General features: G+C 41.4%; 1 protein-coding gene across 1 annotated transcript; it reads left to right on the plus strand.

The window, feature by feature from the left end:
• The first annotated feature begins 5,281 nt into the window (after positions 1 to 5,281).
• On the plus strand, positions 5,282 to 23,701 carry LOC306928480 (tubulin-specific chaperone cofactor E-like protein). The gene is made up of 8 exons (XM_079508624.1): positions 5,282 to 5,409; positions 6,538 to 6,733; positions 11,683 to 11,822; positions 13,570 to 13,751; positions 14,491 to 14,747; positions 15,154 to 15,280; positions 16,309 to 16,425; positions 20,495 to 23,701. The coding sequence occupies exons 2-8, from the start codon at positions 6,556 to 6,558 to the stop codon at positions 20,841 to 20,843; spliced, it is 1,350 nt and encodes a 449-aa protein (XP_079364750.1). The 5' UTR covers positions 5,282 to 5,409; positions 6,538 to 6,555; the 3' UTR covers positions 20,844 to 23,701.

Genomic DNA, 23,701 nt, shown 5'->3' on the forward strand with positions numbered 1-23,701 from the left:
GCCCATGAGATGTCCAGATGGTTGTTTGTTTTCCGTGCAAAAATCAGTTATTGCTTTTTTTGTAATAGTAATAGGCAAGCAGGCTATTGTTATTGTACTCTGCACTTAAATCGTTGAAAACGTTTAAATTGTTTAAATTGTGCAATTACTCTATTCTCCCCTCCAATTGGCCAGCGATTTGGAACTCTTCTCAAGGCATTTGTGCGCTTTGCCCTCATCTGATTGGAGTGACATACCCAACTCAACTCATCTAATTGAACAATATTCCTATAGAGAGTTTCCATACTTTTCCCCCCTTTTTTGAGTGGTGCATTCACTCCCTTACGGAGTTATGTGTGTGGGTGGCTGGCTGGCTGGCTGGGTGGGTGCCTGCCTGGCTGGGTATGAGCACGAAAACAGCATGGTTGTTTTTCACCACCTGTGCGCAACCTAACACACACACAAACACACACGTACATATTAACTGTATATATGAAGATTTCAGGTGTGCCAGTACAGTAACAGTACAGTACAGTACAGTAGAGGGTACAGTAGAGGGACCGGCACACGGTAACTCTGTCATTTCTCAACCGTTTCGGACGCGGGGCGGCTCGCCGGAACCGAGTCGGCACCCTGGGTGCGTTCCTGTGGGTCTGGAACCCAGCCCCCCCCCCCGGGAACCCCCACACAGAGTTGCACCACTCACTTCACACGGGTGTGATTTTTCAATACTTTTGAAGTATTGAAAGGCGCTAGCCCCTCATATACACAGGTTTAATGTTTGTCTTTAGTTCAAAGTTTGTTTTGTGAATGCATTGTGCAATCATAATGTGTTGTTTACGTCATATTGTCTCTTTATTGTTAATGGCGTTTAATGTTTGTGTTGGCACCGTTTGTTTTACATCACCATTTCATCACCTAATCAACATGAGTTAGACTTTAATATGTTAGCGCCCCTCACTTCAGACAGGTGTGATTCTCTATATACAGTATGACAATTTATTTTCTCTTTTTTTTGCATAGAAGTGTATATTTGTACATCTTTAAATGTTCTGATGAATTGAAAATGGAGAACCCTGATGAAAACAAATCTTGCTTTTTCTGGTTTTAGCAGGTTTTGTATTGACCTGTACCTTCGTTGAACTGTACCCATTCTACAAACTGTGAATACAATTTTCAATCAATCAATCAATCAGATTCTGCAGGATTGCATCTTGTCTTGGTCAGTTGGACAGTAAGTAACTAAGTACATTTACTTGAGTACTGTACTTAAATGGGCACCCCCCTCCCTCTCTCTCCCTCTCTCTCTCTCTCTCAAGGGAGGCCCCCTGTCTCAGACTTTAAAAATCCCTGTTATAGAGCAATGCAGCCACCAGAGGTCATGACGTGCCTTGACAACATTCCCATCCCGTGGTGAACGAATTGGTGGAATACGGTATGTTCTATGTTTGTATTCCATTTCGTATCCTACTGTAATAATTGTAGGCCTATGGAGTGATTGGAAGAATCAATATAATAAATAGGCCTATGATACAGCATGCATAATCATTTTCACGTGGTACCTGATAGCAAATGTGAAGAATAAAGAATTGTGATGTGACAAAAACAAGTAGGAATTTGTGATTGAACATGCATTGTTGGATTTCAGTAGGCTACAGAAAACGCATATAGATGGCGTATAGCAACGCCGTGGTTGCTATACGCCTATTACATGTATGTAATATATGTAGGTTGTTACACAGGTATGAATAAACCTACAGTCAATGTATATTGTATACAGACTTCTGTGGAGGCCAATCAAATTGAACTTTCCTATAAACGAATCAGAGTTTAGGACCTGGGCAGTGGGCGTGATTAGGAGGTACAGTCAGTAACAGCCAGTACAGTGAACAACAAAACAAACATCATGCACGATTGAAGACATGATAGGACATGTTTTGTGGATAAAGTAAACATAATTTATAAAGTCTGGTAATAGGCCGGCATACCTAGTGTTTCTAGTAAACTAGTATTTCTGTAAAAGTGGGATAATTTTCGTGGGTAATTCAAAATAAAAAGTGGGTAATTTCCCCAAAAGACAGCCTATAGGCTACTATACTGTTATTGTCTGTTGAAAAATAGATGCATGTGCACAAATGTGATGTTGTTTTAAAAAAAAGTGTGTGTGTGTGTGTGTGTGTGTGTGTGTGTGTGTGTGTGTGTGTGTGTGTGTGTGTGTGTGTGTGTATGTGTGTGTGTGACACTGTGTGTGTGTGTGTGTGTGTGTGTGTGTGTGTGTGTGTGTGTGTGTGTGTGTGTGTGTGTGTGTGTGCGTGTGTGCGTGTTGTGTGTGCGCGAGCGAAACGAAGGTTATTTATATTTGGCTAAAGTTCACTAAAGAGAGAGAGAGAGAAATGAAGGTGTCTGTAGACGAGTGTTTTAAACTACGTAGCTACGTAATTTCCTGGGCCAAGGGGGTGGGTCTTCAGATGTCAACTAACCGAAGAACAACAACAAAGTGCAAGAGAGAGACGACCGACCGACGGTGCTCCTGGGGGTGAGTGCATCGCTTATGGACGGAAAATATACTTTTAAACAAGTAGAACAAAACATTTGATTTACCCATTATCTCCATGCTGCAGAGTGTATATATATATACCGATATGAGATCAAACGTGCCCATAATCGTCTTTGTGGTCTAATAATGTCGAAATAATGAAGGGTCGTACTTTAGGAACGATCGACCTGGCTGTTACTGTACACTTCAAATAGAAATTGTAACCGGTATGTTCACGATGATTTCGACTAATAATAACTTAATAAGTGAAGTCACAGAATGTTCTAGCGGCCACATTGTGTTACAGTCGTGTTTTAACTGCACTCCTACCTAAGTATGTCCATGTCACATCATCACATGGTTGTGCATAACGCATGGGCCATACACACAACAACAACAACAACAACATAATGTGATCAGCCGTCGTGCATGAGAAATTGTGGTATGTTTCTGCGCATTGCTAGTTTCTGAAAACACAAGTAGTGTTTACTTACTTAGTACAGTAGAGTACACGCACGCACCCCCCACAGTTTGTAGCTAAGTTAAGACGCATTCAGCTCAGCTGTTTATTATTTCTCCCAACAGGTGAAGACTATTAGACCCCCTGCTGACCTGGCACCAAGGCCCCCACCAGGCAGTCTCACCACGGGGGGCACCTGATCTGATGTGCTGAAAAATACTGTCCTTTGGTCTCCGGTGTATCAGAGGTAAGAATCAGAGCATCTCTGAAACGGGAAGCCATCTTTGACAGAACATCACAGGGGCCCCGGTTACCTGAACCACTGGAGGTGGGCCGAGCTATAAGATGCACACACAGACACCACCTGTCTGAAACTGATAGGGCTGATGATCTGGGTTCACCAGGCTGTGTATGGGCATCAAGCACCCATCTCCTAGAATACATCTGTTTTGATGTGTCTGACAGATGGTACTGCTACTGCAACAATACACCGTTAAATGTTTCATCAAGTGTACTCTTGACATAAGTGCATTTGTGAATTATAGATAAAGATAAAGAAAACTTTATTAATTTACATAAAATGGAAATTTGTCTTTGGCACCCGGCAGTCAGTTACAACAATAAAACATTACATAAAATACACAGATGCATATGCATATGTATATGTCCTGAAGTTGCAATTGTTTGTCTCCAATGATCTTACTTGCCTGGTTGACTACCTGGGTGAGCTTGTTTTTATCTCTAACTGAGAGATTTCCCAAACCAGAACACGATGTTAAAGGTGAGAACACTCTCAGTGAGTGATCTATAGACCATGGTCAGGGTGTGTTTACTGGCACTAAAACTTCTCAGTTTCCTGAGAAGATAAAGCCGCTGCCTTGCCTTTTTGTAGATGTTATCTGTTATATAAGACTGAAAATTAAGACATTATTTTTTGTTACTACTTGTTACTTACGTATTATCTGATCCTATCCGCCATGCATTAAAGAAGATGAAAAAAAACAACCCAACAACAATCAACAATAAAATAAAACCATACACAGACGTATAAGACTCACAATGGTAGCCTTAGCTCAGAATAGAAATGGACAGTCCTACTGTCTCTTAAAGCAGTGGTTCTTAACCTTTCAGGCCGTGACCCCCCAAAAAGAATCATATTTGAACTGGGACAATGGTGTGTGTGTGTGTGTGTGTGCGTGTGTGCGTGCGTGCGTGCGTGCGTGCGTGCGTGCGTGCGTGCGTGCGTGCGTCACTCATATTTGATACAGTCTGTTTATGGCGAAGAATGTAACAAATTCGGTGGCAGTAACATTAGCGTTTGCTCGCCGTCAGTTGATTCTTCATATCCATATGAGTGAAACTGCCGGGATCATTTGTTTCTTTTTGGAACACAGTTCTTATTTGATGCAATATAAAAAATAGTCTATGGGAATTCAGAATGGGGGGAAAAAAATAATCTTTTATGATTTCACTGTATATGTTTTCAAATGAGAATGTACGTATAGGTCTATGTGAAGATTGCTGTGTGAATATGAAATGAAAATTAACTGTTGTTTTTTAATCAAAATATAAATACTGTTTTCAATAATTTAACACTAGTACTATTATTGTTACTATCAATTAATGTGAATGCATATACGCAGCATATCAACTGCTGCCAAGTCAGTCCTGTCCTGATCTACAAGCTCAAAACGCGTCTCATCGTAACACGCTTGAGCTTGTAGATTGGCTATTTCCACCATTCACTTTTTTATAGCATAAAGTTATAAACAGAAACAAACAGAAATGTAATTATTATTCTTAATGTTCCAATGTTCAGTGACAGAAACGTTAATACAGTAGCTAGCATACAGTATCACTATACTGTAAAAAAAAAACACACTCCCAGTGTCCTCAATGTATCCTCTAGAGGGTGCAGTTGAGCAGCACTGGTTTGAAGGATAACCTCATCTCTTCCTAATCTGCATTTATATCCTCTGTCATCAAGTTGTTGTTTTTGCATCCATTCGTTACAACGGAGGTCTCCACCTACTCTGCCGACTCACATCTCAAAATATGTTGTTCCATACAGTTACCTCCAGAAGCAAAGATTTGAGTTAAAAATGTTCGCTTTAAACAATATGTATATTCAAAGTTTTCACGATTGCCGGTATTCAAAAATAGCAGATAATATAGGAGATAAATAGGAGTCAATTACAATGGCATCTCTCTGGCACTTTTGTTCCAGTGAGATTATGTCATATTGTGTCTGGAATACAGTGTCACTTGTGTGGCTAATGGAATGCTTTGTGTCTCTCCTCTGTCAGCTGTAAGGGCCAATACATGCCAAATGTTCCTGGTACTGCCACCATAGTCACCACTGGTTGGCCAGCTCCACAGGAGGACACGTCGCCGGCTACCTTCTTCAGCCCAACACCGTAGTACAGACTGAGAGGTGTGTGCAGTGTGGGGTGGGGGCCGGTAGTGGTGGGAAAAGTACTCACATTTTTTAGTAAAAGTGATACTGCAATGTAAAAATACTTACAAGTAAATTTAGAATTTATTGAGTAAAGGTACAAAAGTAATAGTATCAAAATGTTTCCATATGTTTTCAAATGTATAAACAATCTTTTGAAATCGCCGAACTGTGGATTGTCTATTTTCAAATGGCCGAAATGTATATTATAGGGCTGAAGTGGTTAATGTATGTTTTGTAATAATAATAATAAGGATAATAATAATAAAAAGGAACTAGTAGCTAACGTTTTTTAAATAATTCTAGTGGAGTAAAAGTACAATATTTGCCTCTGAGATGTAGTGGAGTAGAAGTAAAAGTATAGAACATTGAAAATATTCCAGTAAAGTAAAAACGCCTCACAACTGTATTTACTGTAAGTACAGTACTTTCCACCACTGGGGAGCGGGGACCCCAGCTAAATGATTTATAGCTAAGAACCAAATGGATTACTTTTGGGTCACCGTCTGTAACTCAGAGAGAGTAATTTAAGTGTAGATCGGTGTAACAGAGATAAAAACAAAACAAAAAATGCAGACAAAATTGAAACTATACTATATAAACTATAACATTTAAGCTGAAAATACATTTACAATGCTGTGATTCTTGTTGCTACGAAAAATACTTTCTGTACACATTTGTAAATACAAATATAAAGCATAACATAGGACTACTGTATGGCTTAATGGGAAGGATTAAGGATACATGTTTATTTTTTCAGTTGGCAATTTGTGACCCCACCATCACCTTCCCACTTTGTGTCCCGACTCCCGACCAATAGTTGGAGAACCTCTGTTCTATAGCAAGCAATGATTACTTATCAGAATATAGAACTAACGATTTAACAACAAAACTTGTTGTTAAAACCTTTTAAGTTATAGTGTTATAAGTGCATTATAATGCATTATAAATTAGATTATAATACATTATAGACTCGACCTTTAAGTAAAGTGTTACTAAATCGGAACGCATCATAAATCCCGATACAAATGTCAAACCGGTCTGGCTCTAATCTCCATCTTCTCATGACCAGCCCCAACCCTAACATCTCTCTCTCTCATACACCAGGTTAGGGCTGCAGTAACCATGTACCAGACCTCTGACGAAGAGGAGGTCAACATGGACCAGACCTCTGATGAGGAGGAGGAGCGCACCTTCGTCCAGGTTATTAGTGAGAAGTACATCTCAGAGAACTTCCCCTTATGCCGTGGCCCTGGTAAAGGCGTGGTGGTGCTGCCCAGCCCTCCGGGATCACCCACCAAAGGTGAGAGGTGACACTGGTCATTCTGTTGAACTTAATTTATACTAGATTCAGACTGATATTATATCCGTTCGGCCGATATATCGGTCATTATTTGACCTTTTGACGACACTGGTATCGGCAATTATTTAAAAAAATAGACGATCTGCAAGCTCACAATGCATCGCGAAAGTGACACGTTGTGAGCTTGTAGGATGGCTATTTTTTTAATATGGCTTATGTGTTAAATAAATCAAATATGATCAAATATGGAGGGTCGTACGTACTGTCCATATTTTGTATTGTTGCATTATGCCTCATGTTGGCAAGATGACGTTTTAGCTATCCAGCCTTCATTACACTGATGAAGGCCGGATACGTGACCCTCCTTGGTTTGATTTGTTGAATAGTAATTTGGATAACTTACTTACCACTTACCAGAGTGGTCAGAGCGCAGAAGTAGAGTTACGTTTGTAAACCCATTAAGACCTGAGACCAATTCTACGAATGTCTGTTTTTATTTCAGAAAAACTCTTGTTGCTATATATACTTGCTATATAACGTTCTCAAACGTTTTCATGTAAAGGACCCCCAGACTTGATATGTACAGTATTTGTCCAGGAGCTAACTGCTAAGCCTTTGAGCTACTTATGTGCATGGCGGTGTCTATAACGCAGCATACTGTTCAGCTAGCACCCTGCCTTTTATGCTGCGTTCACGCACAGCAGCGGAGACGAAGCTACAAAACGACCAGGCCTGGCCAGTTACATAGCTGCCAAGTTGCTGTTGAAGTGTTACTCAAGCCAATTAAAGAGGTTTTTCTTGCATTTATGGAATGGAGCAGGTGAAACAAAAACACAGTGTGGCTCTGCAGGAGCCTATTTGAGTCTATGGGCTCCATTTTCGTCACCGCTAAACCCCTTATCCCTAAACTTCTTTGCCTTTTTGGACTATTTGGAAAAACATTTTTGAATAGTTCAACTAGCCAATCTACATTGACACGTTGTGAGCTTGTAGACTGGCCATTTTAACTATTCAAAAATGTTTTGCAAAATAGTAAAAAAAAGTTTAGGGGTAAGGGGTTTAGCGGTGACGAAAATGGAGCTCTTTGTGTCCGTCTGTGTGTTTGGGTTGGAGATAATCTCACAAACCACTGAGCCAATCAGTGTCATATTTATTTTTATTTTTTCTTACAGTGCGTTTTAACAGCGGGAGAACAACGGTGAGCGACACATGAGTGTCATTGGCTATCGCCTAATCGCCCGCTATCACCGGACGATGTCGCCCCAAAAGATAAATTATTTTCGGGCAACGTTCCTCCGCCCACTTTTTAACCATCGCCTGTTCGCCTGCTATCGGCAGTAGTTGCGGGTCCCATTGACAAATAATGCACTTCGGAAAATTCGTCTGGCTGTTGCCTGCTGTTAAAACACACTGTTATGCTTTTTTTGCCGTTATAGTACAGTTCTAGAATGACAGGAAACAGGGAGAGAGAGATGTGGTATGCACCGTAACCACTAGGTCATCAGCACCCTAATGCCATGTGCACGTTGTCAGTAAGCCAATGAAGTACCTCCACAATATTTTCCCATATATACGAAATGGAAGTCAAGGAGAGCTCCTGAAATACGATTGACATCATATTTGACTGGCAAATGAAGTCTCGAGTTCCACACTGGAGTCACAACATTCCCATGTGGATGACAATTGGCCCAGACCGACCCCTCACAACCGGCAAGCTGATAGCAGATACTCTGCTGCCCGCTCTGTTGAGGCACACACAAACAAACAAGCCCTAATACCACCACCTTTATACTGAAAAACATCCCTCCATGTGCAAAAAATATTAAAGCAAGGAGGGCGGCCCATTCATTCGGCGGCCCACCGGGCATTTGCACTGTACGTCAAGTGGCCAGTCCAGGCCTGTCAACATGAAAGCTGAGACCAGCGCAACTTTGATTTGTGGAGCGTCACACACCTCCCACAGCGACAAGTGTTTGGCATCACTTTGTAGCTTCATGTCACTGGCTTCCATTGTAAAAGGTCAACTTGCAGAGGACACATTCAAAGTATGTGCAAATTCTCCAAACAACAACAACTTGGGCACCGTTACTATATGAACTCGCAGCATTAGGGTGGCCACAACCATCTGCTAGATGAATCTGTAAAAGACAATTCACCTCCCCTGGGGAACTACTCCCTTTCCCCACTTTCTGCTTCATAATGCCAATTCACTCTTCGCTAAGTCCCACCCAAGCCCGTTGTTGGCCAATACCACGTTAGCGACGGTTACTAAGGTAGAAAACTGGTCACGCTTGCATGCTGGTCAAATACCTGGCTCTCAAAGTCAGTCAGTTAGCACATAAGCGAAGACAACAAAAGCTGATTCTGACAGTTTATGACACCAGGAAAACTTTTCGTCTTTTGATAGATTTATAAAGTAACTATTTTGGTTGGAGATATACAGTGAAGCGGTTCTGGTGTTCCCAACTCTCGTTTGTAAACAAGTCTCCAATGCTGTTTGAGCACCCAGCTGCAGTCCCAGACATTTCTCCTAAAGTGTCTCCCTCAAACGCGTCCAAAATTGTGTATGGTGTTTGCGACAAGTGGACGAGATCAAATACATTTGTTTACATCCAACGGCCTGGATGGAAGGCTGAGACCGAGGCTACTTCAGAAGTGTGTGTACAGATTTGGACCAATCAGATCGTTTTGTAGGCAAACCGGAACTTCTTTCCACACAAACTTGTCAGGGTTGCCAGGTCTGCTTATTTCCCGCTACTTTTGGCTTAAGGCTAATAATTAGTGTATGTAATACATTACCAAAACATTAATTATCATAGACATAGGCCTACATAGTATTTATAATGATAAATGCATACAATCTTTTTATTATGATTATATATGGTCATATTATTGTGTTTGTTTTGGCTTGTTTTTCTTAATTTGGCTTTAAGAGTTGGCTTGTTTTTGGAGGTGGGTTGGCTTATTTCTCTCACACAATGTGGCAACACTGAAGTCAAAACAAAAACAGACAAGACAACGTTGACATTTTTTATTAAAAATAAAAGTGAGTGAGTTTTCCTGATGTCATAAACGGTCAGAATCAGCTTAGTGTTCTAAAAGAGTGACTTTGAGAGCTGTTCCCCCGTTACAATGGAAGTCAATGAGAGCCTATTTTTATTTCTAATATGTACTATTAAACTGCACAACGGAGCGAAATAATTCATGGAACGGACTAGTTTGCTCATAACAAGGTAAGAAAACAAACCCTCTTTCTGAGGTCCACACATGCTGTACAGCAAATATATTTATTGACACTGCTTAAACATTTTGACCAGCATTGCAAGCGTGACCAGTTTTCTACCTTAGTAACCGTCGCTAACGTGGTATTGGCCAACAACGGGCTTGGGTGGGACTTAGCGAAGAGCTAATTGCCAATAGCTAAATTATTTTTTCACACCAAATATTCAGTGTCCTAGTAGCATGATCAACCTCCTCAACAAAATGGGCTGCTTTCAGTGTTGTGCAGTTGTTTTACGTAATGTTTTTCTATTGTTTTACCATATTGTGCAGTTGTTGTCTCCACCAGGCCGAAGGCATGGGGAGAGAGTATGTTTTGCACTCCGTCCTTCCGTCCGTGTGTGTGTGTGTGTGTGTGTGTCCGTCCGTCCGTCCGTCCGTCCGTCCGTGGACAGCTAATCTCCGGCACCGTTGGCTTGATCGCAGCCATACTCTGCACACACACTCCCTGAATGCCACAGCTGAACCTCTGCCCCAATGTTTTCACATTGGCCTCTTATAATTTTGGACAGTACACCTACAGATTTTGTCCAAACATCATGCAAATTGGTACACAGTCTCTCTAGAGCCATTCAACAAAACGGGTCTTTCAGATTTTTCAGACTCCATCCTGATCGGCTAATAATGGCTACCAAAGTTCGCAGGAGTGCTCAGTTTCAAACAAAATGCCGCAAATCATGAACACATCGTGTGATTTCCGTGAAATTGTGCATTCCCACTAGGCAGAGGAAGAAATGCCACTGGTACATTTTCAACTCAGCCTCATGGTGGCGCTATAACTGGCCGATTAGTGTCTTAACCTCTAATTGCACGGATTCGTGTAAAATTTGTCTGCACACTTCCTAGAGGCCAAGGAAAAACCTTTGCCTGGAATTTTCACATCTTCTCTTTATAGCGCCACCAGGAGGCCGACATACTGTATGTAAAACACATTTTCTAATATTACTCCTTCAGATTTTATCCAAATTTCACGCAAATCGGTACACATGCTCTCCATAGTCATGTGATCAAGATGGGTGTGCTTGATTTCTCATAATCCATCCTGATTGGCTACGATTGGCTCCTAAAGTTTTCAGGAGTAGCCCGCTTTGTACCCGTTTTGTACAAATCACCACAACTCATCAACGCATCATGCCACACACACACACACACACACACACACACACACACACACACACACACACACGCACACGTTTATATTACTCATAAACATTTTGCCAAACATCACACACACTCCTATCCTCCTGGTGGAGACCTGTGCCCAGAAGGGCACTTTTTCTAGTTTTACGTAAAATTACAGTACATTTCAAGCACAACTCAATACAAAAAACTGCTTACTGTGAGTGGACGAGTCGGACGACCCAATAAAGCACTACACTTGTTTACAAAAGGGTCCACCTTGTTCAATTCATCCTAACATTTAGAGACATACAAGTTGTGTTTTAATTATTATTATTATTTTTTTCTATTGTTTTACTATATTATTTGTAGCTGTTGAAGATTGCATATTCTACATGTCTATGGCAGAGCTGTTGAAATTCATTCATTGATTCATTTTTGAATACCTGTTTCCAAAATTGTCCTGAAGACAAAAACATTATAAATTTACCTTGATCATAAAGTGATAGTAAGTAAGTTTAACTAACTAACTAACTTGTCCCTGGTTGCAGAACATCTCCACCTGCCCAGTGTGCTGGTGTTGAATGACTGTGGAATCAGCAAAGCTGGAAACCGCTCTGAGGTTGCATCTTACTGTGCCCATGTGGTAGAGCTGGACCTGTCCTATAATCAGCTTAAGGACTGGGGAGAGGTGGGTATCCTGAAACTATACTGTGTGCAAAATGGAGCTGGATGTTAGTATCCATATAATATCAATATTGTGAGTGATATGAGACTAGATATGCTGAATATGGATGAAATGAGAACATACACAAAAATATGTATGGAATAATAAGGTGTGAATAGAAATTACAGTAAAATGATACGATCTCCTGAAACTATTAGACCGTTCTAGCTGAATGAAATCATCATATCACAGTTAAAGATGAATAATCTTTAGATTTAGGATATTAGTTTTAATATGAAACTGTCTATCAAATTTAAGAAAAAGTTTAAAGGTATATTCAGTGATTTCACTTAATTCAAATATCACTTATTTTTTCTTATTTTTTGGATAATCCTCCCTACTATAAAGTGTGCTGACCATATAAGGAGTTCCTCCCTGTCCCCAGTGAGCCCCTGGGGTCAAAAAACCCTAGTTTCGGTTTGGGCTTTGGGTGGCAAAGCCTTCATCCAATCAGGATGAGAGGGGCCTTCCTCCAATCATGATCGAGTGGGGAGGGCATTGGTGCACGTGCTGTTGGTCTGTTGTACTTCCCCCCACTGTAGAGCGTGCATGTGCACATCTTGTTACCGGGTGGACCAGGTTTTTTTTCCAAATCACTGAATGCTCCTTTAATCTGCAACATAATTTTATACAATATGTAGTGTGGGTCCCTGCTTCATCTCTCTCTCAGCTAGCGGGTCCCTGGCCTGAAAAAGACCATAGACAGTTAGACCGTTAGACAGTCTTCGAACCTGCCTGCCCCTAAGAGTATGCTATGCATAATGCTATGCATGTTAACAAGTTTCATGAATCTGATTCATGATAGATGTTTTTGTACAGCGTCTCCTCGAAAACACGATATATAAACAGCTATAATATATCAAAAGCTATAATGCTTGTAGGGTTCGTTCTAGCCATTTTAGCCCATTAAAACCGGGAAGGCAAGCTGTGTCATTTTAGATTTTAGCGTTGGCTATTCAAAGATAGCAGATATACAAGCTCACAGCGCATCACTTTTTGCAGCACTTCAAACTTGTACATCTGCTATTTTTAATATTTTTGAAAAGTTGTTAACTCTTTTCCCACCAACACTCCCATCTGGTGTATGAATTGTGTACTCCAGGACTGGCACACATTGATTTTCTATTGGGTACACCTTTATTTTGAAAGCCGTTTCACTCGGAAACCGAGAGTCAGGAAGTGAATTTAATTCACCCAAAACATACATTTTGTAACCGGGGATCATATTGTTTAGACTTTAGAGAAAGGAGGCGCAAATCAAGCTTGTTTTGACCTAAAAAGAAGAATCCGAGATATTACGATTCTAAAAACTGCGTTCCCATATAGACAGCATAAGCCAGCAGAATTTTCACTTCAGTTTATTTATTTATTTAGTTTTTCTCCGCACCTGAACCGGAGTGTTATGAGCATGTAGAGAACACAGTTGTGAACCGCAATCAATTTATATTAAAAAAGGCATCTCGAGGCGATCTCAGCGACTAAAACATTTGTTTTTAAATGCAACGCCAACCGGAAACCCACTACCGGAACCACAATGTTTTACTGTTCTTTTTTCCTAAACCGGATCACACAGCTGGTTTTAGAACCAATACCAGCCTTTCCTCCACGGGTGGAAAGTCTGGTGACGCGAGGTTACTGATTTAGAAGGCATTTTGTAGAATCGGCCTTAGGTCTTACTCTTAAACGGGTTCATATCTTTCTGGGTTGTCAGGTCGGTACTATCGTGTCCAACACCCCCCGCCTGAACTTCCTGAACCTCAGCATGAACCCTCTGAGCGGCTGTGACCTGGAGCCCCGCCTGGCCCACGCCTTCTCCAGAGTGCGACACCTGGTGCTCATCAAGACACGCGTCAGCTGGGACACCGTTCACACTGTCACACAGAACTCCCCAGAGTAAGAGGACATGTGTTGTAGTGCTGCAGCTGTTGATTATCTTGAGTATTATTCTATCGGGTACTCTTTTGATTATTCAAATAATTGAGAAGCTCATGTTTTAGTCTTTAAGTTATTAACTCAATTTATGTCTAAATGTTTATAATTGACTAAATCAATTAGTCTGATTAGCCACTTAAGTATACTTTCTCATACAACCATATCGCAGTTTTTTCATAAAAAAAATAATTAAAATCTACTTTTTATTTTATATCCATTAAGGGTGCGTTCAGAAATTCGCACTGGGGTGAACTCTTCTCGTTCATTTATTCAGTGCACTCGGTGCGTTGCCGTTCGAAAATCTGGTGCGCTGCGTCCCGGGTGTGCTGAGTGCCCGCACTGACCGACCCCTTCACAGAAGTTGGGCTTGTTCAGTGTGAGTGCGTCACTGCGGTGTCTCAAGCGCTCCCGGTGGAGAAAGCTAACCTAGCAAGGCAAGCATTTAGTACATCACCATACAAGCGTTCATCATTTACCTTGGTCCATGTTTTAAAAACAACCAATTTTAACTGGTCGTTCGTAAATAAGCCACGCTCTGTGATGTGATTGTGCATATCCGAACGCAGCCTAAATCTATTTGTTTCTGTTGCATCCTTAGAAATTACATCATTCACTACTTGGTGCTGGTCACCACCGACATCATATTGACTGATTATTGGTTAATAATAATAACCATTGTCATTGTGCTGCTGCCCTATAGGCTGGAGGAGCTGTTCCTTTGTCTGAACGATTATGACAGCGTGATGGAATCCCCAGTGCCCTGTCCGTCCCTACGCCTGCTGCAGATCACAGACAACCAGCTGCAGGACTGGGCAGAGGTCAGGAAGCTTGGAGCCATGTACCCGGGCCTGGAGGTGCTGGGGCTAGCCAATAACAGCCTTCAGTCTGTAGAGGAAACTCAGGACACGCTCCAGCGCCTTTTCCCCAACCTGCGCAGCATCAACCTCAACAGCTCAGGTCAGAGATGGAGCAACCGTAGTCACGTTACGTACTACAGATGTTTGCGCAAATTACCCTATCTCTCATTTTGGTACATCCACAAATAAAGTATCTTTAGGAGAAAAAAAAGCCCAGGCACTGCTCCTGCTTTGACGTATAGCAAATTTGTTCCTCTAGTTTTATGTTAGTGTAGTAGCAAACATGGTTGCTTAGTTTTTTTATAGTAGTTTTTTTATTGGTCATTTTATTATATTTTCCTGTTTCTCCTTGAGTACTGTGTTTACGAATGTTATCTGTCCTTGTTATTCTCCTGTATTTGTTGTTGTATATTGTTGTTATATGTCTTATATTATTTGCCTCTTCTCTTTGTCAGTTCACACTTGTAAAAGAGACTGTACTCTCAACGTGGCTTTCTGTTATGCAGGGCTTGGAAAATGGGAAGATATTGAGCGTCTGAATCTTTTCCCGAAGCTGCAGGAGGTTAAGGCCCAGGGGATTCCTCTGCTACAGGCCTACAGAAAGAAAGAGAGACGCAGCCTCGTCGTAGCACAGTTAGTCTATGCACTCTGACACCTACACACTCACTGTACATACACTGTAGATCAGTGGTTCCCAAAACCTTTCAGCTCAAAACCCAAAAGAGAAAATTAGACGTTTGTCCGGGACCCACACTAGTGAAAATAGCAGCTCTACAAACTCTATTTATGAATACATCGTACTCATCACAACCTTTCCACTACAACACAAAGACACTATCTCATAACCTGTCTAACCCATTCAATAGATTTATTTTGATTTAGAAACTACTGTATGTTTGATGCTTAACTGGTATCATAGTTTCTTTGACACACTAAAACGTTTTCTTTGCATTTAACTGATGACCATTTACAGTGTATGTTTGTTTACTGGGGTTCCTGCCATTTACTCTGATCTATCTCACACAAGTTGTAAGTCACTCTGGATAAGAGCATCTTATCCAGAGTTGTTTTTAGCTTGGAATTCCCATCGATGATGTCATTGGTAGGCACTGGCAGGTTTCGGAACTTTCCATAGACTAAATTGTCCCATCTTATAGAGCGTCGCAGTCCCGCCCCCTACCATGGACCAGGAAATGAATCCCAATGCATTTTTCCCATAGACATTTCTACTAGTATTTATTTAAAGACGGTTACGCCGCGGACAAAGCCAACTCGAGTCGTGACAACTCATGACAACACAAACAATATTTTGGACCAAACAAATAATTACAAAGAAGAAAAACAACAAAAAAAGTGTTGTAACCTGCCGTTTTTTTCTTCTTTCTAATTATTTGTTCGGCCCAGAAATTGTGTTTGTTGTCATGATTTATCACGACTCGAATTGGCTTTGTCCGCGGCGTAAACGTCTTTAAATAAATACTTTCTGAAATGTCTATGAGGAAAATGAACGGAGAATCATTTCCTGGTCCAGGGTAGGGGGCGGGACTGCGACGCTCTATAATGGTCATTAATAAGGACCAGTCCTATGAAGAAAAGGTTTAAATTGGATGATGTGCTTTTTTTAATGCATATTTTTGTGATCACTTTTTTTTCTCCTGCAGGCTGTCATCTGTAACAATGCTGAATGGGAGTGTGGTGAGCGATGGGGAGAGAGAGGATGCTGAGAGGTTCTTCATCAGACATTTCTGTGAATGTCCAGAAGAAGAGCTTCCCGAGAGGTACTTGTCTACACTGTACACACACTATCACACAGTATGCAGCATCACACAGTCACACCAAGCGTCACACAAAACGTTGTCATCTGGGTGGCCGTGAACCAGACGAATGCTGGGCCATCTATAACCCATTTAGGCCTGACGTCAAAATAAAAAAAAAGTATTCTGAAAGAATATATATATTCAAAGATTTGTGCCTCATTTTCACGATATTTCAAAAATAGCAGACCTACCAGCTCGTAGCGCGCCACTCGGTGGCGTGCTACGAGCTTGTAGATCTGCTATTTTTCAATAGCTAAAGTACAACATAATGCTTAGTTCCCGTCCAGAATGGGATAAAGATGTCTTCTCAAAAGATGTCTACACCGGATAGTGCAAGCGGATCCATCAATCGCAAAACATTCCGATTCGATTCCGCCAGGAGAAGTTTGTTGCATATCTTTCAGCATCTCTTATCCGCCCTGAGTTTCCTGTCTCTCAAACGTTAAAAAAAGAAAATCAAAGGCAGAGGGTGGTTTTAGAAGCTTTTATTTCCCACTATTGCGTCGGTCCTGTGGGAATGTATTAGTGTGGTGTGTCCTTGCCAAGCCTTGTTTTGGGAGCTTAATACTCCCTCTAGGTGATCACATTTCCATTGGCATTGAGAAGTATGATTTCAGGTAATTTCAGGTAAAACAGTTTGTTGTGGAGAAAAGGTAATGATCCTATAAAACCCCTAACAGATCTGCTTTAGTGTCATTAGCGTTTGGATTGCACACAAGGATAATGGCATGAAATCAAGTCAAATATTGGATAGCACTCATCAAAGTCTGTAATCCCACTTCCATAGACAACGATTTCAATCGCAGTCCTTTTGAATGTAATTTAATAATACAATACACAGGATAACGCAGATGCCAGTCTTAGTAGTATTATGGCCTTTTATGTAAAGGATGTACAGCAAGTCGGTCATTATTGCAGAACAAACCCCAACAGTCTACTTATGGATTCTCACACAAAATGTACAAGATATATATATATATTTTTTTTTACAATTTAGGCATTTAGCAAACACTCTTAATCCAGAGCGATTTACAGTAAGCAGTCAGCAATGTTGGTATTTCTGTATAACAGATTATGTCTATGATCAGTCGAGGATTCAGCAAAGCTTTGTAATTAACAAAGTTAGTAATAATTAGGCTTCATATAAATTCTCATGATGGATGTCTCTAAGCAGTTGATCAGGAAGTTTTAGATTGTATGCATTATGTAATGCAGAACAGTATAATTAATATTTAGGTTGAAGTATATCTGACTTGTGCCACAACTAGTGACGATGGTCCAATTAGTGTTTGCAATGCAATTTCTATTATTATTATTATTATTATTATTATTATTATTATTATTATTATTATTATTATTATTATTATTATTATTATTATTATTATTATTATTATTATTATTATTATATATTTTGAAGCCCTCCTAGTGACTGACACTAAAAGCGACTTGCCCACACTCTTCAGTGGCTGCATTCCACTTAACCTCAGCAGAATGTGGGGGAGGGATTTGTTAGGGAAGGCGCGGTCCCTGTCTGGGGGGAAACTAACCTTTGGGAGACAATGCCACCAGTCTCTCCCCACTCAATGACTGCTTTGTACCATGAATTCTCTGATTGGTAAACCGATATACAAGGTAGCAGGTTGATTTTCTTTTTTTAAGAGATATATCGTATATAATAATATATGTGTGTGTCTGTGTGTGCGTACTGTATACAGCTGAGACATTGGTTAGTTTCCTGGCAGTGTGTTCTCCTATGACATACTGTAGGTGTATGACTCTTCCTCCATAATAATGGACAAGAATGATGTCCACTTGTACAGTATACTAGTATGTACTGTGAGTGTACAGTATACTAGTATGTACTGTGAGTGTACAGTATACTAGTATGTACTGTGAGTGTATTATAAATGACTCCAGAATAACGCATCACAAAATAGCAGTGAGACAGAGCCAGTCATCCTGCAACCCTCATCCACTGTCAATGAAATCTCAAATTCTCACGGTTTAACAGTGTCCTCTATTACTCCATTTCATTTGCTTCCTGCTCGTATAAATGGCATATTCACACTGTTGGTCCGGCGCCAGTCTCTTGGAGTGTATAGACACTGGCTGTGACTGCATGTGAGTGTTATTGGGTTGGGGGGGTCAGACATGGTGCAGTGAGCACAGGACGGGCCACTATCCCCTTTCGATGCGGATGGGGCTGTGCCCTGACTAGCCCTCGGAGATCAGAGTCCGCTCAGGTGAACACCACAGGTCTGCAGAGATCTGACACAGCCTGTCTTTGAGTAACCATAAACTCCAGGCCTCAAACCACACCAACGGCAGACATATATACGAGATTACTGTTCTTAAAGGGAGCATGTACTGTAGTAGAGAAGGGGGCAGGAGTGGGGGTGGGGGGGCTTGAGGCATTAACCCATTCAGGCCTGACGTCGAAATTTAAAAAAAAAAGTTTTCTAAATCATGACAATTTTCGGAAAGATTTGAGGCACATTTTAACGATTTTTCAAAAATAGCAGACCTACAAGTTCATAGCGCGCCACTCGGTGGCGCGCTATGAGCTTGTAGATCTGCTATTTTTCAATAGCTAAATTATAACGATGTTTAAAACACCAAAAGGGGTTCCCGCCCCAAAATGGGTTAATGGCTAATGTGGTTAAACGCTAACGTGACATGGATGCGTTCCAGGTCTCAATGGATTAAACTAGTGTTTTAATAAGGAAACATAAAAAACTGACAAAGCTGTAGGCAGGATAGGAAGAATTCTTTGCAAGGAAAGAGAAGCGAACTGGGTTAGAGCAGACATTTTAGAGAAGGCATAGCTTTACTGCAAGTAGAGTGAAGGAAGCGTGAATATGGAAGGGGCGCATATGGAGGGAAGTGAGGAAATAAGCATTTCATTGATTTAGTTTCATTAGCAGGTCATTTCTGGATGAAAAACAGTGAGAGACATCAGGGAATTTTTGCCTCAACACTTTGATGTTCATGCACAGCCCAAAACATTGCCTGCTATTCCGGAAGACCATTAGAAAGGACTTTTGGGATATCTGCTTGTTATCACCTGTGTTGTTATTCCTCCCGTTGTACTGCCATGCTTATCACATTAAATGAGAGCAGTTTAGAGCTAAATGGTTTCTCATAGAAAGGTACTTTGTGCACTGTGGCCTTAGACGAGAATTCCCAGGGCGGCTTCGAAGGTTTTGGCCCGAAACCCCAGGCCAGGGGATTTGCTTTGTGGGGGAGTTTTTGGGGAGGGAAGGGAAATTGCTTTGATTGGCCCAGCTGTTACAGTAGCTTTGAAAGCACAGGCCTTTTCTCCTGGATTTTATTTAATCGTTCCCGGGTCCTTATCTCTAGCCTGCATTCCCCCGAGGTGGCTGAGAGCTTTCTCACGGCAAGCGAGAGGCAGAAACCCCTGCAGTATTTCTGTCCCCGACGAACTCATGAACGCACACAAATGTGTCTGTAGAAGCATTCACCTACACTTTACACAAACTAGCACATTTTGTTGACTTTTATGACCAACCCCCTCCCAAACACACACACAGGGTCCGTATTTAACACAAGCCAGTCGTCAAATGCAGGTAGATTGTTAATTTGGCGTGTACAGTTCGGACATCACCTGACACTTAACCTGGTGTATCAGCAAAGATATTTCTCTGCTTAACTAAACATCAGGTTTTGTTTTTTTTGCAATAAATTATCAGCTCAGCGTGAGTATAATTTAATAAAATGGGCCTATATGTGCACATAGAACTTTAGACATAGTTAAATTAAAACAAGAATTGTTTTGTTTTAAAACTAGGATTGTTTTTCTCTATTTAGTGTTTATTTTGTATACATGATAGCTATTTTTATTCACCATAATGTGTTATGCGGATAAAATATATCCATGATACATGACACAAAAAGGCTTTGTATTTGTTTTTTCTTTTTTTAGTGTTTTACTGTTTTGGTGTTTGGTGGGCAGAATAGAATTAAAATGCTGTGGGAGCGAGCAAGAAAAAACCATCCCCTTCGTCTTCAGGTACCACGTCCTTGTGTCCAAGTACGGCGAGCTGCCCCCGCTGGCCGAGGTGGACCTGAGCTGCGGGGGCAGCGCCATGGTGGACGTGCGCTGGGGGGACACGGTGGAGGTGCTGAGTCTGCGTCTGGAGCAGACGGTGGGTGAGCTGAAGAAGCGGCTCAAGACCCTGGTGCAGCTGCCCGTCGGCGGCATGAGGCTGTTCTATATGGACCGTGTCATGTGCTCCGTGGTGGGGCCTCAGGAGATGAGATATGGATGCCGGGCCCTCCATTCGTATGGCATTCAAGACGGCGACGAAATCCACGTCGTGCCCAGAGTGAAAAACCGCTGCAGCTCGTCTGAGTCTTGATGCCGAGCGGTGCCTCAGGAAACGTCTCACTGGATACCAAGTTTCTGTTTCGCGATATAGATTTTCTTTTTTGGACTAAATAACTTTTAAACTTTTTTTTTTCCCCCAACCATGATTGTAAAGATGTTTGTTTCACAGGTCCGTCACCTTTTACTAATTTGTATTATATATGCAGTATGCACAAACACTTTAATATAGAGTCTTTTATTAGCGGCATTTATGTTTTCAATGCACGAGTGTTGGCACTGGTAATGTGCCACACCACGAGCCCGGTCTCGTTTTCACGCAAAGCGTTGTACTGAAATTATCCCGAGATTACCTCAGAGCTGAAATCGGGAGTGCAGAGTGTCGTGGACAATAGGACTTGTGCATATAGAGCACATGGTCACAGCTAATCACAACTGGGAGGGGATAAGGAGCCCTTGGCAGAAAGATAAGACCAGCCTGAGGTGAGGTGGGCTCCGGGGAAAGAGAAAGAAGGGGTGTCGAATGCTCAAGTTACGTCAGGTTTTTCTCGCTGTTCATCCTGTGAATGGAGTAGCTCTCTCTCTCTGCGGAGGCGGTTAAGTAGAGGCAGCCTGTATGGTAACCACACACCGGCTACTGTGTCACGGACACTTCCCCTGCATTTAGGTTACAATGGGTTCACCCAGCAGGCCGTGGTCCTCTACCCAGCCTCCTTAGGCTCTACGTTACATCCATCTAACTCACTACGCCTCCGTATGCTGTTTCACAGGACCTGGAGCGGTCAGAAACGTTCCCGTTTGCTCACACTTTTCAATTATAAAGTGTTCGAAATCAAAGATCAGCTGTAATCGGCTTAGCGATGTGAGAATGATCAATAGGGTGGCAGCAGAATTAATCGATAGCTTAACGCCAGATAGACGTGCATTTCTGAATCTGAATTTCCCAGGGATCAATAGGAACTTTGAAAAGGGCCATATTGCAAATTGACCACAACACTTAAATTAATTTGTAGTTCATCATATGATGTGTGAATTAAAATAATCAAACTCGTCTGATATGATCAGCCGTTTACACAGAACTAGCTTGCTAACCATAGACCTGTAGTTGGATTTGAGCTGGACTTAAGTTGAGACTTTATATGAGGCTTTATATGAGACAAACTTGAGACTTTGAGACTTGACTTCGACTTGCACCGATATGGATTTAAGACATATCACTGCGTGCAATTAATTCTCCCCAAAAATATATTGTTTAGAACTGTTTGTGTGATAAGTACATCCCCATGACCCCCATCCCCAAACTATACTGCGATAAAAGCGTAATTGTTATTCGGAACCAGGTTGATTTTCTTTTACCACATATATATAGGCATAAACTTGTATATCAACTCCCTGCTGGGGCTCTGGGGCAGTGCGCTCACTCCACTGTCACTCTGGCTGGCCTGAGCAGTCTACCATCCTCTCAGGCTCTGGCTGAACAGATTGCACCTGTTTTGGAGGAGATAGGATGACGGGCCATGTCGTGGTCGCGTGATAGTGTTCTGCAACAGGTTTCTGACAAGTCCTGGAAAAAGACGTGCTGTGATTGGCCACAGTCACTTTGAGTGACAGTTGGGGCAAACGCTCACCCCAAAACATGATTTAGGATTCTGTGCCTAACTGTACATAACTGGAACAGCACTGAGTCGGCCCAAGCGAACTTCACAACTTTCGGCACGGCGACTTACTCGCTTTAGCTTGCTCGATGGTGCCTCTTGTGGCTCAAGTTCGCTTGGACACAATTCAGAGACCTGAAAAACAATTCACTTGGGATGAGACTGAAATCAGCCTGATGGAGGGGAAATTAACTGGTTGGAATAACGTGTTCCTTCCACGCCCTAAGTCCTACCGGAGAAACTCCCCCCATCAGGCGATAAGCGGCCCTCCCCAGGTTGGCAGAGGGAGAGTAGCGCCCAGGATTACATTTAGGCATTGGCACCGGGTGAAAAAATGGATTACAAAAATCGTGGGATAAAAAGAATGATATTAAAATAAAACTCAAATCCTACTGAACTGCAATTTCAATTGGATGAAATTTGAATGTAGCAGAGCCAAATTGTCTTGTTCTTGTCAGAGTGTGTATATAATATAACTTGTCTATGATACTCATTGAGAAGTACGGCTGAATCCGTCTTGTGTACCACCAGTCTTTAACAGTGTCATCTTTGCCAAAGATATGTCTTGAATATACCCTCATGCTGTGCCTTACTGCCTTACATTATTTTTTAAAACGTGTGTAAAAATGAATTAAAGTAGCTCTCTCCTAGTGGATGGCTCATCTGACACAAACTTGCTTTTTTGTAGATAACTGGAGTCGGACCCATTCTTTATTAACTCTCAGGTGCTTTAACACATGATTTGATTTGTTTTGATGCTGGTATTAAAGTTAGAAACTGTGCATGATGATGATGGGATGACCCCGATGAGATGTTAGGGGTTACCATGCATTACTTAGGAATACGATTTTGGGAATTCTCATTTTGTTATGATATGATGGATTTAAGCTGCCACAAATATTTAAAATTAGGATTTTATGTCATATTGGTCTGATACATATCTTGTTTTGTGTGTTGTAAAATAAATAACATTTATTTTGCGTGTTCTTAAGTATTGAAAGCATACATTTACTTTTACAGATTTTAAATGAAATTCTGTTTGGAGATGTTGCTTACTCTTGATGACTGCATGCTTGGATGCACTGTATAAAACCGCTTGGATTTTATGTATTATGTAGGTCACTGTATTAGGCTATATCTGGTACAAATGTACATTGGAGCTTTTGATCTTATGAGTTTTCATGTGTTGGAATATGTAAAATGGAATGCTGGAGCAGGCTTAATGTTGTCAATACCT

This window comes from Electrona antarctica (genome assembly GCF_951216825.1).
Source record: "Electrona antarctica genome assembly, chromosome: 8".
Lineage (NCBI taxonomy): Eukaryota > Metazoa > Chordata > Actinopteri > Myctophiformes > Myctophidae > Electrona > Electrona antarctica.